Source organism: Nannospalax galili, unplaced genomic scaffold (genome assembly GCF_000622305.1).
Source record: "Nannospalax galili isolate Female #2095 unplaced genomic scaffold, S.galili_v1.0 scaffold538, whole genome shotgun sequence".
NCBI lineage: Eukaryota > Metazoa > Chordata > Mammalia > Rodentia > Spalacidae > Nannospalax > Nannospalax galili.
The window spans coordinates 516,245-530,584 of record NW_008343842.1 but is presented as its reverse complement, the minus strand read 5'-3'; the positions used below and the strand labels follow the sequence as shown (position 1 = coordinate 530,584).

At 42.6% G+C, this 14,340-nt stretch overlaps 1 protein-coding gene across 1 annotated transcript in view; it reads left to right on the top strand.

Moving 5' to 3' along the window:
- Positions 1 to 14,340, top strand: part of Dnah8 (dynein axonemal heavy chain 8) — a 308,707-nt gene that overhangs the window by 190,710 nt on the left and 103,657 nt on the right. Inside the window, exons 62-70 of the mRNA XM_008840196.1 lie at positions 1,293 to 1,321; positions 1,599 to 1,717; positions 2,454 to 2,557; positions 3,462 to 3,638; positions 4,812 to 4,979; positions 6,010 to 6,225; positions 11,104 to 11,241; positions 11,875 to 12,002; positions 13,053 to 13,224. Coding sequence (XP_008838418.1) covers positions 1,293 to 1,321; positions 1,599 to 1,717; positions 2,454 to 2,557; positions 3,462 to 3,638; positions 4,812 to 4,979; positions 6,010 to 6,225; positions 11,104 to 11,241; positions 11,875 to 12,002; positions 13,053 to 13,224 — 1,251 coding nt within the window. The remainder of the gene's footprint in view (positions 1 to 1,292; positions 1,322 to 1,598; positions 1,718 to 2,453; positions 2,558 to 3,461; positions 3,639 to 4,811; positions 4,980 to 6,009; positions 6,226 to 11,103; positions 11,242 to 11,874; positions 12,003 to 13,052; positions 13,225 to 14,340) is intronic.

Sequence of the window (14,340 nt, the reverse complement as noted above, 5' to 3'; positions counted from 1 at the left end):
AATGCATTATTTATTTTGATTAAAGAAGTATACGGCTTTTAAGTTTCTTTATTGTCTTATGTTAAGGGAACATTTAAGGTTGACATTTACATAATCAAGTCCTATTGGAGGTTTTATGGCAAATAATTGTGAAACAGAACTTTAATTGGATGTAGGAAAACCACTGACTAAGAGCAGCTGTGGGGTGCTCTTTCTATGCAAACTGGCCTCAATGGTTCAAAAACGACAGGGTCTCTCCCCCTCTTCAGTGCGCGATAGCTGCTGTGTAAGATTGACAGTTGGGACTAAAGGAAACTCCACCTGGCCCTCCAGAACAGTGATCTCCACCCTTAGGGTTAACAAAGGGGTTTTGTAGGTTACAGAACCTTCTAAAAAAGCTATGCCTATTTTTCTGTGTATAGAGTCTAGCTAATACTTTGGATTTTTAGCTAATTCTAGATATTCCCCCAGACTCTGGAAAGCCAGTGGGTATGGATCCTCACAGTTAGGAAGATTTAGTTTCTCCTGATTCCATCTATAAAGATTTCTTTTTATTTTCATACAGGCACAGAAATGTTTTTATTTTTAAAATGTTGGTACATATTTCCAATTTTTTTTGTTCTACTAAATTGAAGTTTATTCTAAATGTTTTATATAGCATTCTAATAATAGTCACCTGTGTAATCAAGCCTTAAAAAACCAAAACAAAGCAAAATGCAAACCAAACCAGACAACCAAAGAAACTTTAAAAAAATTATTATGTGTATGAGTGTTATAACTGCATGTGTGTACGTGTATCTGTGTTGTGGTGCAATGCCTGTGGAGGTCAGAAGGCGGCTTTGGATCCCCTGTAACTGGAGTTAGGGATGGTTGTTAGCTACCATGTGGGTACTGGGAATTGAACCCAGGTCCTCTGCAAGAACAGTCAGAACTCTTAATGGCTGAGCCATCTCTCCAGTCCCCAAAGAAACTTTTAAATGATGAAAATACTCAGCTCTCCAAAGGTGGGCAATTAATCCAAGAATAACATTTCCATTCTAAGAAGATTCTTGACTGTAGACTTAAGCTTGAGTTTCTTTGATATGAATGACCCCCTTTGTTTATTTCTGATGTTAATATGATCACTGTAATAAAGCCCAGAAGGAGTTGAACCCTTGAGTCCAGGGTGGCTGTCTGGACTTCAAGACTAATTCATTGAGCTGGGGGAGAGACCAGTGCTGGCTTTCATAAACTCACCCAGCTGCAGTGACCAGTTGAATGAAAATGAGTTGCAGCACGAGTTCACATAAGTCCCACTATCCTTATTGATTCAGAAACTTCCAGTCGACCAGAGTATGTTCATGTAAGCTACTTAATGTTTGCAGAACCCTAAGAGTGGTCATGTGACATCCTGCCCTCAGTTTGCCATATGTGGAAACACATGACCAGTGTGGGGTAAGAGTCAGGTCAAGGACTCCTTGGGGACCAAGCGACAGACAGAGATGTTAGCCTACTCTCCTCTGGGCTCCCAAATGCCGCTGCGGCCCCTTACTTGGGACATGGTGCTTTCTCAGTAAGAGGAGTCCGCAGTAACACGTGATAGCAGAACCACAGAGACAATTTTTATGCTTCACTCTCAGGTACTGCCGAAGAGCCCACGTGACTCCCAAGTCATATCTCTCATTTATAAACGGTTACAAAAACATCTACACTGAAAAGGTGAAGTATATCAATGAGCAAGCGGAACGGATGAATACTGGTAAGAAGAATGGCCAGGCTTGTCATCTCTTAGGTTTGTTTGATAGCGAGCTCAACTTTTTATAGGGTGGATATTATTGTGTTTGAAGACCAAGGACTTATATTTTTAGATTTATTTTACTTTTTAAATTGTGTGTGTGTGTGTGTGTGTGTGATGTGTGTGTTCATGTGTGTGCAGTGCCTGCAGAAGCCAAAAGAGGGTGTCAGATACCCTGGTGGTGGAGTTACAAGCAGCTGTGAACCACCTGATGTGGGTGCTGGGAACTGACCTTGGACTCTCTGCAAGAACAGTACAATGAACCATCTCTCCAGGCTCCAAATAACTAAATTTTGATGTTATTTTGGTGTTTCTCTCCTCTCCCCTCCCTTCCTTTCCCTTCCCCTCTCTCTCCCCTTGTCTTCCCTTCCTACCCCTCCCAGCTCTTTCCTTCCCTCCCCTCTCAGCTCCCTCTCTCTCTCTCTCCCTCCTTCCCTACCTCTTTCTTTTCTTCAGGGGAATCCAATAAATCACAGTCCTCAAGCAGAACTATTTCTCCTGCTGAAATTACCCCCCCTCCTTCAAAACTAACAAATGTAGTCAGTATTGTTGTTCCAAGACAGGTACATTTTTGTCTGTAATCATGCTGTGTTTGGTATGTATCTCACATGCACAGTGCCTCGTACATCGTGAATATTGAATACATACTTGATGGAGGGCTGTGCCTATACTCAACAAGAGTGTGTCTGTGTTTCTAAAGGTCTCAATAAGCTGATGGAGGCTAGTGAATCCGTTGCTAAGCTCTCTCAGGATCTTGCAGTAAAGGAGAAGGAAATGGCTGTGGCTTCTGTAAAAGCAGATGAGGTGAGTTTGTGTGCACTGTGTCACTACTGTAAAGGAATATTTTTCTATATTTAAAACTATTAAAAACAAACAGGACATGAACCTACAAAAAAAGTCTGGGAAGGCCATTAACTATTCTCTCTCCCTCTCTCTCCTCTCTCTGCCTCTCTCTGTGTCTCTGTCTCTTTCTCACTCTCACTTCCTCTCTCTGTCTCTCTCCTCCTCTCTCTTTATCTCTCTGTCTCAAGTTCTTGCTCTTATTCATCTGTCTGAGAACTTTCTCCTTAGTTGTGAGTTATCTTTAGTCTTGTCCCTAAGATCCTTGACTATTCTAGTTTTCTAAGATGGGTTAAGTCTCATCAAATTTTTTGCTGAGGAAGGAAAGGAAGGGGGAGAGAAGAAAAGAGGCAGTGGAGGATGAGGAAGAGGAGGATGATGTTGAAAAAGAGGAAGGGGACGAGGAAGAAGAGAATGAGGAGGATGTCTGTGTCTGTGTATCGCATGTGAGTGCAGTGCCCATAGAGGCCAGAAGAGGGTGTCAGAGAGTTACAGATAGCCGTGAGCTGCTCCATGTGGGTGCTGGGAACCAAACCTGGGTCCTCTGGAAGAGAGCAACTGGTACTCTTAACCGCTGACCCATCTCTCCAGCCCCTGATTCAAGAATTTTGTACAATGTATTTTGATCATACTTAGGCCCCCTCCCCTCCCTCATTTCCACCCCACCTTGGTACGTGCCCTCGCCCACTTCATGTCCTGTGTCATTATTTGTCTCAAAGGAAGTATTTTAATATACCTTGAAGTTTAAGCTACTTAGATGGAGAAGAAACTTGTTCTTATTTTCTTGTTTTGTACTGTACTGAATAAACATTTTCTCTGTACATTTTGCTTAAAACCTTCTGTTTGATTTCTTTATCGACTAAACTAGGTTCTGGCGGAAGTCACAGTGAGTGCCCAGGCTTCAGCCAAAGTGAAGAATGAAGTCCAAGAAATGAAAGACAAAGCCCAGAAAATCGTGGATGAAATCGACAGTGAGAAAGTAAAAGCAGAGACCAAACTGGAGGCCGCCAAACCCGCCCTGGAAGAAGCAGAGGCCGCCCTGAAGGTGAGCAGCTGCTTTTCACCCGCCCAGCACAAGCCCGGCCTGGCCCAGGTTTCATAGCACTGCGCCCAACATTTATGTTGGTCCTGGGGATCCAAACTTGGGTCCTCACATTGTGTGGCGAGCCTTTACCAAATGAGCCGTCTCCCCAGCATCCTCTCTTAATATCCATACTTAATGAAGTCCGTGCTTTGAAGATGCAAGCTATCTAAATGTTACATACCAATTTGGTCATTAGCAGAGGTCTGGGCGGTGGCCAATAAATGGTAGTGATATCTTTTTTTTTTTTTTTTTTTGACTTTTACAGAAACTTTATTGAGAATTTCATACATGCAAATAAGGTGTTTTGATCAAATCCACACCCACCTCCCTCCCCTCCAACACCTCCCATATCTCTCATCACTTTTTTCATTTTCTTTTCTTTTTTTCTTCTTCCATTTATTTATTTTTATGGGGCTTTTGGCTACTCCAACATTCCCCCCTCTGAAGAGGTAACCCTAAAATCTTTTAGGGATTATATAAGAGCTCCCAAATACTTTTGACATTTTTGGCCTTTGGAACAGAGTATGTTGCTAAGGATATTTTGACTTTTAGCCAAGAAATTGGCTACATTTCTTTGGAGTCTTTTTACCCTAACTTCCTAGCCAATTCCTACCTCCTATTCTTATCACACCATCCTCTGAAGAAGTTACCCAAATTGCCAACAGGGAATAAGGAGGCAGACCGCTCTGGCTTCTTCCATGCTGAACAGGGACGCAGGGTGAGGCAATTAGAGTACCCCTTCAGTGGGTCTATCTAAAAGACTCCCAAATTGCATAGCTCTATCTCTAAGGGGAAAAGAAAGTCCTTGGGCAGTGATATCAGACTCCCAAATTGCATAGCTCTTATCTCTAAGGGGAAAAGAAAGTCCTTGGGCAGTGATATAATAAGTCAGTCAATTGGAGGAGTGACAGAAAGAACAGGGATTACAACCAAGCAGAAATCTGAACTTAATAACGGAAGAGCCATTGTGCAAAAATTGTGGATACTTTGAGATAACATCAGGAATTGGGGGGTGAAATATATTTGAAATGTTTTCTATCTCAATTACTTAAAAATAGTACATTGCCATATGTAAGTCTATTAATACCACTTAGCAAAAAAAAAAATTATATTGATTCCTCATCCCCAATACAGACCATCAAACCAAATGACATCGCCACGGTTAGGAAGCTGGCAAAGCCACCGCATCTGATTATGAGAATCATGGACTGTGTGCTGTTGCTGTTCCAAAAGAAAATTGACCCTGTCGCCATGGACCCTGAAAAGCCTTGCTGCAAACCATCTTGGGGAGAGTCACTAAAGGTGAGGGAAATCTGTCTTTATAAGTCCTGTGAGATGCATCATGTATCTCTGACCCACACAGGAAGAGCCTTATGGTGGGAGCATGTGATAAAGGAAACTGCTTACCTCCAGCAGCTAGGAAGTGAGGCGAGAGGAAGAGGAGACACCAGGGTCCTAATATCCCTTTTGTTATGGCTTGAGTGTGAAATGTCCCCCCATAGATTTATGTGTTTGAATGTTCCTGTCAAGCCAGTGGTGCTGTTTTGAAAGGTCGCAGAGACTTCAGTAGGTGGAACCTTGCTGAAAGGAGTAGGTCACTGGGGGCCAGGCTTTGAGCCTGCTTCCTGTTTGGAGGTGTGGAAGCCCATCCGTACACACACTTGCAGCCATGGAGCCTGCCACCAAGACTTCTCCACCATGATGGACTTTATACTCTTGAATCATGAGCCAAAATAAACCCTTTGTTCTCTTAAAATGCTTTCCTCAAGCATTTTGTCACAGCAAGAAGACAGTAATTAAAATATCTTTCAAAGGCCTGTCCCCATGACCTGACTTCCTCCTGCAAGCCCCACCTCCTACAGGTTTTACCAATTCCCAATAGCACCATGGCTAGGGAACCAAGCCTTTGACAGATCAGCCTTTGAGGGACATTAAGGATTCACATGAGAGCACTATATCACCCCAAGTGTGTGTAGGAATAGATTTTGAAGCTCAAAGCCTTCTTTTTATGAAATGTGTCTGGAACTGGTTTCTTGCATTAGCATAGTTAATTAGTACAGCCCAGCCCTGTCTTCAGAAGGGAAGTTCTGTAAGGTTGGTGGCATTTAGACACACTTAACTAGACAGGAATATAGCTTTTCTTCTTTTTTCACCAGGAAATTAGAAGACAATTTGTAACCTACAGATCTGGGCTGTCTATAGGCTGTAATTTTGATTGATGTGTTTAGAGCAAGGTCACTTTTATTTCTTGGACAAAGTTAAGTCCATATCAACTCAGGAAGGCAGGATTTCTTTTCTCCCTGACCTAAAAGGTTGCAATGTCGTCTTCCAGCTGATGAGTGCAACAGGATTCCTGTGGAGCCTGCAGCAGTTCCCCAAAGACACTATCAATGAGGAGACCATTGAGTTACTGCAGCCGTATTTTAATATGGAGGATTATACTTTTGAAAGTGCCAAAAAAGTATGTGGGAATGTGGCCGGCCTGCTGTCCTGGACAGTTGCTATGGCAACATTTTATGGCATCAGTAGGGAAGTGTTGCCTCTGAAGGTAAATTTCCCTCTTCCCAGTAAATTGGTGTTTGGTAAAGTCAATCATAAGAATTATTGCTGGGCTGGGTATGGTGGCACATGCCTTTAATCCAAGCACTCAGAAGGCAGAGGTGGACGTCTGTGAAATCGAGGCCAACCTGGTCTCCATAGCGAGCGTCAGGCCAGTTTGGGGCTACAGGGAGAGCCTATAGCTGGGGGATGGAGAGATGGCTCAATGGTTAAGGGCACATAGTGCTCTTGCAGAGGACCTGAGTTTGTTTCCTAACACCAAACCAGATGATTCACAATTGAATGTAATCCATCTCCAAGGTATCTGAGGCCCTCTCTGGCTTCCACAGGCACCCACACTCACATGCAGGTACATACACACAGCCACATACACATATTTCTTAAATCTTTTTTCTTAAGTTTTTTTTTTTAAAGAAATACTTAAAAAAATAAGAATTCCTGCTGCTGGCAGACAGAGTGTGGTTTAGAATGAAACAGGCTAATGCTTCTGTAACCAACTTTTTTTCTCTTATGTTCCCAATTTCTCTCTTTAAAAAGTGTCTGGTGTGTACTTCTTGGCAATGTTTATTACCCAAACCAACTTGTTAACTTAAATAGGAGATTAATTTGTACAGACTAATAATCAAACTGTCATAAAGGAAGACTTGGCATTTCTTTAAAAGTTCAGAGATTTGTTTGGAGACTGCCTGCTAACTGCATTCTAAACTAAACTTACAAAAGTTAGGATTAACACCTAGAAATATCTTAGCTTCCAGCCACAGACTGATGGCCTGATGTGTAGCCTGAGAAAAATGACAATCAACACTTAACAGATTTCTTATAAAAGGAAAGAAATCAGGGGCTCAGGAGATGACTCAGTAGGTAAGGTGTTTGCAAGAGTAGTATGTGCCCTTAACCAGAGTTCAAGCCCCAGAACTCATGTTAAAAAAAGACAACAAGCAAACTAAAACAGGGCACAATTGTAATCCCAGCACTGGGGAGGTGGCGGCAGATCCCTGGGGCTCCCGGACCAGCCAGCCTAGCTGAATCATCCAGTTCCAGGTAAGGAGTGTGAGATCCTGTCTCAAAAAACAAGATGGACAACTCCTGAGAAATCATGCCTGAGGTTGATCACACACACATACACACAAAATCACACACACACACATGTATGAACACCCACACATATCTAAAAACATGTACAAACATACACACTCATACACAAATGGCAAAAGGAGAGAAACCAGAATGTCTTAAATTTCTTATGACCTGAAATTCTGGAAGATAGTGGGGAAACCCAGGGTTTTGAGAAGGAAGTTGTGGTTCAAGAACTCAATACTAGGGGCTGGAGAGATGGCTCAGCAATTAAGAGCACTAACTGCTCTTGCAGAGAACCCGGGCTCGATTCCTAGCACCCACATGGCAGCTACGAACTCCATTTCCAGGGGAATCTGAAGCCCTCTTCTGACCTCCGCAGCATTGCACGGCACAGGTGCACTTACATACATGCAAGCAATACACTCATACACATAAAAAGAAGGATACTAGGCAAAGCCTCTCTTCATGTAGTGAAAACAGACAGATATTCTTTATGATGCACCTAAGTATTGGGCAATGCCCCCACCAACCTCTCACCCCCTACATATCCATCTATACCAGTCAGGCTGTCTTTCACATCTGAGGGAGCAAAAGACACTCAGGAATTCAAGGATTAATAAAATATACCACCATATCCCCGGGGCCCAAAATTGACCCCAGTACCTCCCACAAAGCTGAAAGAGTTAGTTGTAAATGGTCTTTCTGTGGAATGAAAAATGGGTAGGTGGGCAGAGCATCACCATTTTTCATAATAAACCTTAAAGAGGTGTCTGCCTCTGTGCTGGTTAGTTTTTATTGTCTACTTGACAAAACTTAGAGTTACCCGGGAAGAGGGAACCTCAACTGAGGAATTTCCCATATCAGATTGGTCCATGGGCATGTCTGTGAGAGGGTGTCTTGATTGATGGTTGATGTGAGAGGCCCACTGTGGGCAGCACCATCCATCCCTAGGCAGGTGGACCTGGGCTGTATAAGAAGCTAGCTGAGCATGAGTAGGACAGCAAGCCAGTAAGTGGGTTTCCTCCGTGGTTTCTGCTCTGACTTCAGGCTCTGACCTTGAGGCCCTGCCCTAACTTCACTTAAGGAAAGATTGTGACCTGGAAGATGAAATAAACCTTTTCTTCCCCAAGTTGCTTTTGGCCGGAGTGTTTTATCAGAGCAACAGAAATGTAACTAGAACAACCTCTTTAAGCTCTGCATACATAATTTTGAATAAAATGGAAAATAAAATAAGGTTTTTAGCAAAAGGAAATGATGGGGAAGCAGCAAATACAGATAAAACCACAAGTTACCAAATGAAAACCGTTACTCTAAGTATAGTAGTTAAGGGGAAAGGCACATGAGAGGAAAGAGTTTTTTATAGATAAAAATGATCCACAATGAAGACCTAGTTATAATAATGCTTTATGAAAGAAAATAGTATTGAATTCCATAAAACATCATCGATTTGTGTCTTAAGTATGAACTACCAAAAATAACCTGGTGGCTCAAGGCTGTGACACTGGCTCTCAGCCCTTGATAGGCTGGGAGTTGGGGATAGAGTTGGCCTTGTATGCTCAAGGCCATGTTTACAAGGATGCAGACTTGCCATTGCTCTCTTCCACCCTCTTGAATTTCTTCATTATCTTTTACGTGGGGACCCTATGATCTTACTTCCACTGCACCCTGCAAACTATAAAGGCATTTCCTCGGACATAAATCAATAGATGCATGGAAATTTCACACAATATTACTTTTATCTTGTCGCTTTAAAAATATTGATTTCATTTTAATTAGTGTGTGTGTGTGTGTGTGTGTGTGTGTGTTTGTAGGTATGTGCACATGAGTACAGGTGCCCATGGAGGCCAGATGAGGGCATTGGATTACCGGGAGCTGGAGTTCTAGGCAGTTGTGAGCTGCCCGACATGGGTGCTGGGAACTGAACTTGGGTCCTCTGCAAGAGCAGTATGTGCTTTTAACTGCTGAGCCATCTCTCCAGCCACCCATCCCACAATATTACTTTTAAGATTCGCTACCTACACTGAGCTTTCTTTAATATAAATAAATATGAATTCATGTCTTACATTTGGGAAGCATTTATAGAAACTAATGAAAAAAGACCCCACCTTGACTGAGTTTTCTAATGCAAAAATTCCTGGGGCCTCTTTCTCCAATTATAAGCAACAAAGTAAGTTTGCGTTAGTAAAAGTCATCCACTTCTGTTTAAGGAATGATGGAAGAAAGCTAGTTCCTAAGCTAGTGTCACATGTCCAAAATAGTACATTCTCAGCCTTAAATCAGTCAGAGAAACTAAACAGTCCTACACAGTGTTGGCATTACAGTTGTGCCTTATTTTTTTTTTTTACCCGAGTTCAAGATCTAAAGTTTGTACACAGTTGCAAGCACACATACATGCGAAATTTAAGGAAAATAAGACAGAGCTAATAAAAAATAATATTAAAAATCAGAAAAGATGAAAGCAGTGGAATTAATAAGTAAATCTAAGAACTGACGCTTTACAAAAACAAAGTGTAAAGGGATTTGTTCCAGGAAATCTAATCAAGGAAAAAAATATACAGAAACAAATGAGTACAGAATGATAAAGCCATGGAACATCGCTGTGTAGGTTTAAATAATTAAAGAACAAATTTTATGCTGTTCTGTGTAAATCCACTGGGAAATCTAAATGAACTGAATGTTTTCAGGGGGAGGAGCCTAAAGTATAATAACTCAAATACTGAGAAAGAAAATGAGACACTTATCAAAGGATTTCTACCCCAGAAAGCTCTGGGTAGGCATTAGTGATTAATTATTTTAGATTTATAAGAAATGGATAATTACCATGTTGTAGGTCTCTGAAAAACTGCAGTTATAGTAATTTCATTTCAAAAGAATCTTTACCAAAGAAATAAACCAAAATGCTGGCATATCCAGTAATATTTACACAGTATTATAAGACTTAAAAATGGGAGAGAGGAAGAAATAGATAAAATTAGATGTCCTAGTTTGCAGTCTATTGCTGTGATGAGAAAAAACCCAGGACCAGAAGCAACTTGGGGAGGAAAGGGTTTATTTGGCCTGCAGGTCACAGTCTATCACTGAGAAGAAACCTAGAGACAGGAACTGAAGCCGAGACCGTGGAGGAACACTGCTTACTGGCTTCTTTCCCGGTCACAGTCTTTCTTACACAGCCCAGGATCACCTGCCTCAGGATGGCATCACCCACAGTGGGCTGGGATCACCTGTGTGAATTAGCAATCCAGAAAATGCCTCACAGACATGGTCGCATTCGATGGAGGCCAATCAGATGGAGGAAATCCTTAAATCGAGGTTCCTCTTCACCGTGGTGTCAAGTGGCACAGGATAGTAGGAAAATGCTAATAAATAATGGTGCAGTCAGGTGATAGAGTATAATCATATCACCAGCTCATAAACAATTTTAAGGATGTGGGAAAATGGTTAGATTTATTAAATAAAAAGAATAAAAATGCCATTTGTCAACTTCTCAACACAGTACTTACAGGTTATGGTTAAGAAGAAAAATCAAGGGTACATATTTTTCTTCTTGCTCTGCACTGTTGCAGTTTTCCACGCTTTCTCTATTGAACATTAATAATTAATGAGGAAAAAAATTAATAAAATATCCCCCAGACTGTCTGCTTTTCCAGTTGCAAACACTGAAACAGATGGCCTCAAATAGAGCGCCCTCTGCAAAAATTATGTGATTTATGTTATAATTTACTGACTGGAAGCATAAATGTTTCATAGAGCTAGTGTGACTCCATGCAAGCCACCACCCCTTCTCTCTCAGGCAAATCTGGCCAAGCAGGAAGGCCGATTAGCCACTGCCAATGCCGAGTTAGGGAAGGCCCAAGCCCTGCTGGATGAGAAACAAGCCGAGCTGGACAAAGTGCAAGCAAAATTTGATGCCGCAATGAATGAAAAAATGGTGAGATGATCCAAGTCCTGGACTGAAACTTTATGTGAACTGATTTTTAATTTAAAATAAACATTTTAAGCTTATACATAAGAACATAAAAACATTTTGTTTTAGTTTTATTTTTAGATTATTTTTATTTTATGAGCATGAGTGTTTTGCCTGTGTTTGTGTAAATGCACTGTATGTGTGTAATACTCAACAGAGACCAGAAGAGGGCATTGGGTCACCTAGAACTAGAGTTATGGATGGTTGTGAGCTGCCATGTGGGTGCTGGGAATTGAACCTGGTCCTCTGCAAGAGCAGCCAGTGCTCTTAACTGCTGAACCCTCTCTCCAGCCCCAGAATATAAAAATATGGGCTACTGTGCTGGTTAGTTTTTGTCAGTTTGACACAAACTAGTCACCTGGAAAGAGAGGACCTCAACTGAGAAATTTCCTCCACTGGTGTGGCCTGTGGCCATGTCTGTGAGGTATTTTCTTAATTGCTGATTTATACAGGAGGCCCAGCCCACTGTGGATGGTGCCATTCCTAGGAAGGTGGGTCTGGGCTGTATAAGAAAGATAACTCATTATGAAAACATAACAAATGCTTGCTCAAGTGCTTTAAAATCTTGTCTGAGAAGTTCCTTGTTTCCGAGTGCAGGACCTGCTCAATGATGCTGACATGTGTCGGAAGAAGATGCAGGCAGCCTCCGTGCTCATTGATGGGCTGAGTGGAGAAAAAGTCCGATGGACCCAGCAAAGTAAAGAATTCAAAGCTCAGATTAATAGGTATGAATGTTGTCACTTCTAATCCCCCTCTGCTGCATGAGAGACCATGAAACCCACATCCAGCCACACTTCTCTGAACCCCCAAGTACTGAAAATCACATGCTAAAATAGTGAGGGGCCTTCCACGTGGCTCTGCAGGCTGGGTTTCCGGCATGAGGGAGCATCTGGTGGTGTCCAAGTTTGCCAGGACTGTCTGATATTTTTCTCCATCCTCTGTGCTTGCCCTCAGTGATTTTGATAGTGTAGATTGGGCTGGGGAGAAGGCTCCGTCAGTGAAGGGCTTGACTTGCCTTATAAACGGCAGGCGTATCTGTAATCCCAGAGCTGGGGAGGTGGAGAGACAGGTGGGTCCTTGTGGCTCTCTGGCCAGACAGCCTAGACTATTTGGTGAGCTCCAGGTCAGTCTCAAAAAGAACAAGATGAATGGCACCTGAGGAATGATACCTGATATCAACCTCTGGTTCCTACACACATTGTGGGCTACCGGTGAGTCTCAAAAAGAACAAGAAGAATGGGACCTGAGGGATGATATCTGATATCAATCTCTCGTTCCCACACACAAACATGCATGTACACACACACACACACACACACACACACACACACACACACACATACACACACACACACACAAAGTGTGGATCAAAGGCTTGTTCAAATGCAAAGATTTCTTGTACTAATGTCTCCAGGGGTCTTCAGAATTAGAGTGAGGGAGATGAGAGAGGGGTAGGAAAATAGAAAAGGGGGGGGGAGGAAGAAAAAATAGTTTAGGCTAAAGACAGGTTGGAGCAGGATCACAGTATTCAAGGAAAGAAGGCATGTTGTGCACCTCAGGCAGGATCTACTTTCTTCTCCCTGACCCTCCCCACTGTGGTCCTCTCACCCCTTTTGTGTTTGAGGTTCCTTTGTTCATAGTCTGTCAGTGTTTGACAGGGGCAAAGAAGGATCTGACCTAGTGAAAAAGCAAGCCTGCACTGTGGCTGGTCCAGGTCAGTGTGTATGAGGCGACTTATTTTGGGGAGTGGGCTTGAGTGTTTTTTTTCTTCACAGACTTGTAGGTGACGTTCTGCTCTGCACGGGCTTCCTCTCCTACCTTGGCCCATTCAATCAGATATTTAGGAACTATTTGCTGAAAGATCAATGGGAGGTAGAGTTGAAAGCACGGAAAATTCCTTTCACTGAAAACCTGAACCTTATTGCCATGTTGGTGGATCCTCCAACTGTAAGTTTGACTTTCCTCATAATATCTGAATTTAAGCCTCATTCTATTTCTTACAAATAATAAAACATCAAGGAATATCAATTTGATTTCCCTTTGATTGAAAAGATGAGTTTGAAAATGCTCACCAGGGAAAAACAAATGCACAGGAATTCAGTTCCTCTGCTTTTTAGGAAAGCTTTATTTCAAAGTAAAACCAGGGGCTGGATAGATGGCACGCTGCTGTTGCAGAAGACTTGAGTTGGGTTCCCAGCACCTGGCTAGGTTGACTCACAATCACCCATAACTCTACCTCCAGGAGATCTGAGGCTCTCTTCTGGCCTCTGGGGCATTGCACACACACACACACACACACACGTATGCACGCATGCACACATACACCACACACACACTGAAGAGGCAGAAGCAGGTGAATCTCTGAGTTCGAAGCCAGTCTGATCTACAAAGTAAGTTCCAGGCCAGCTGGGGGTTATAGGAAGACCTTGTCTCAAAAAAGCAAAGCAAACCAACCTCTCCCTCACAATAAACATAACAAAGCCAGTGACCCTCCTTTAAAGTAAAGGCCAATGTGAGTTATAGTGAGCTCTCCTGATGGCTGTCTATTATTTAGGTGCTACTGTTGTTAGGCTCACATTCAAACATTTAAAGTGAATCCAGGCACTGCCTAGGTCATGAGTGCTGACCTTCTTTTATCCACTCAACATCTTTTTAGTGTCTGATAGTATATTTGTTCCTTTACTCATTGCTGTGACAAAATACTCTAGAAAAGCAACTTTAGGAAGGAAGGAAGGATTCATTTTGGCTCAGGGTTTGAGAGCTCAGTCCATCATGGTGGGGAAGGCACGGCAGCAGGAGCTGAGGCAGCTGGTCACATCAGCAGACAGGAAGCAGAGAGAGATGAATGCTGGTGCTCAGCTTGCTTTATCCTTTCTATTCAGTCCCAGGCTTAGCCCATGGCATGGTGCTGCCCACGTTCAGGGTGGGCCTTCCCTTCTCAGCTGAACCTCTCAGAGGCCCTCAGAGTTTTGCCCAGAAGTGTGTTTCCTAGGTGACTCCAGATCCACTCAAATTGACAAGATTAGCCATCACATTGGGCATGATGGTACATGCCTTTGATCC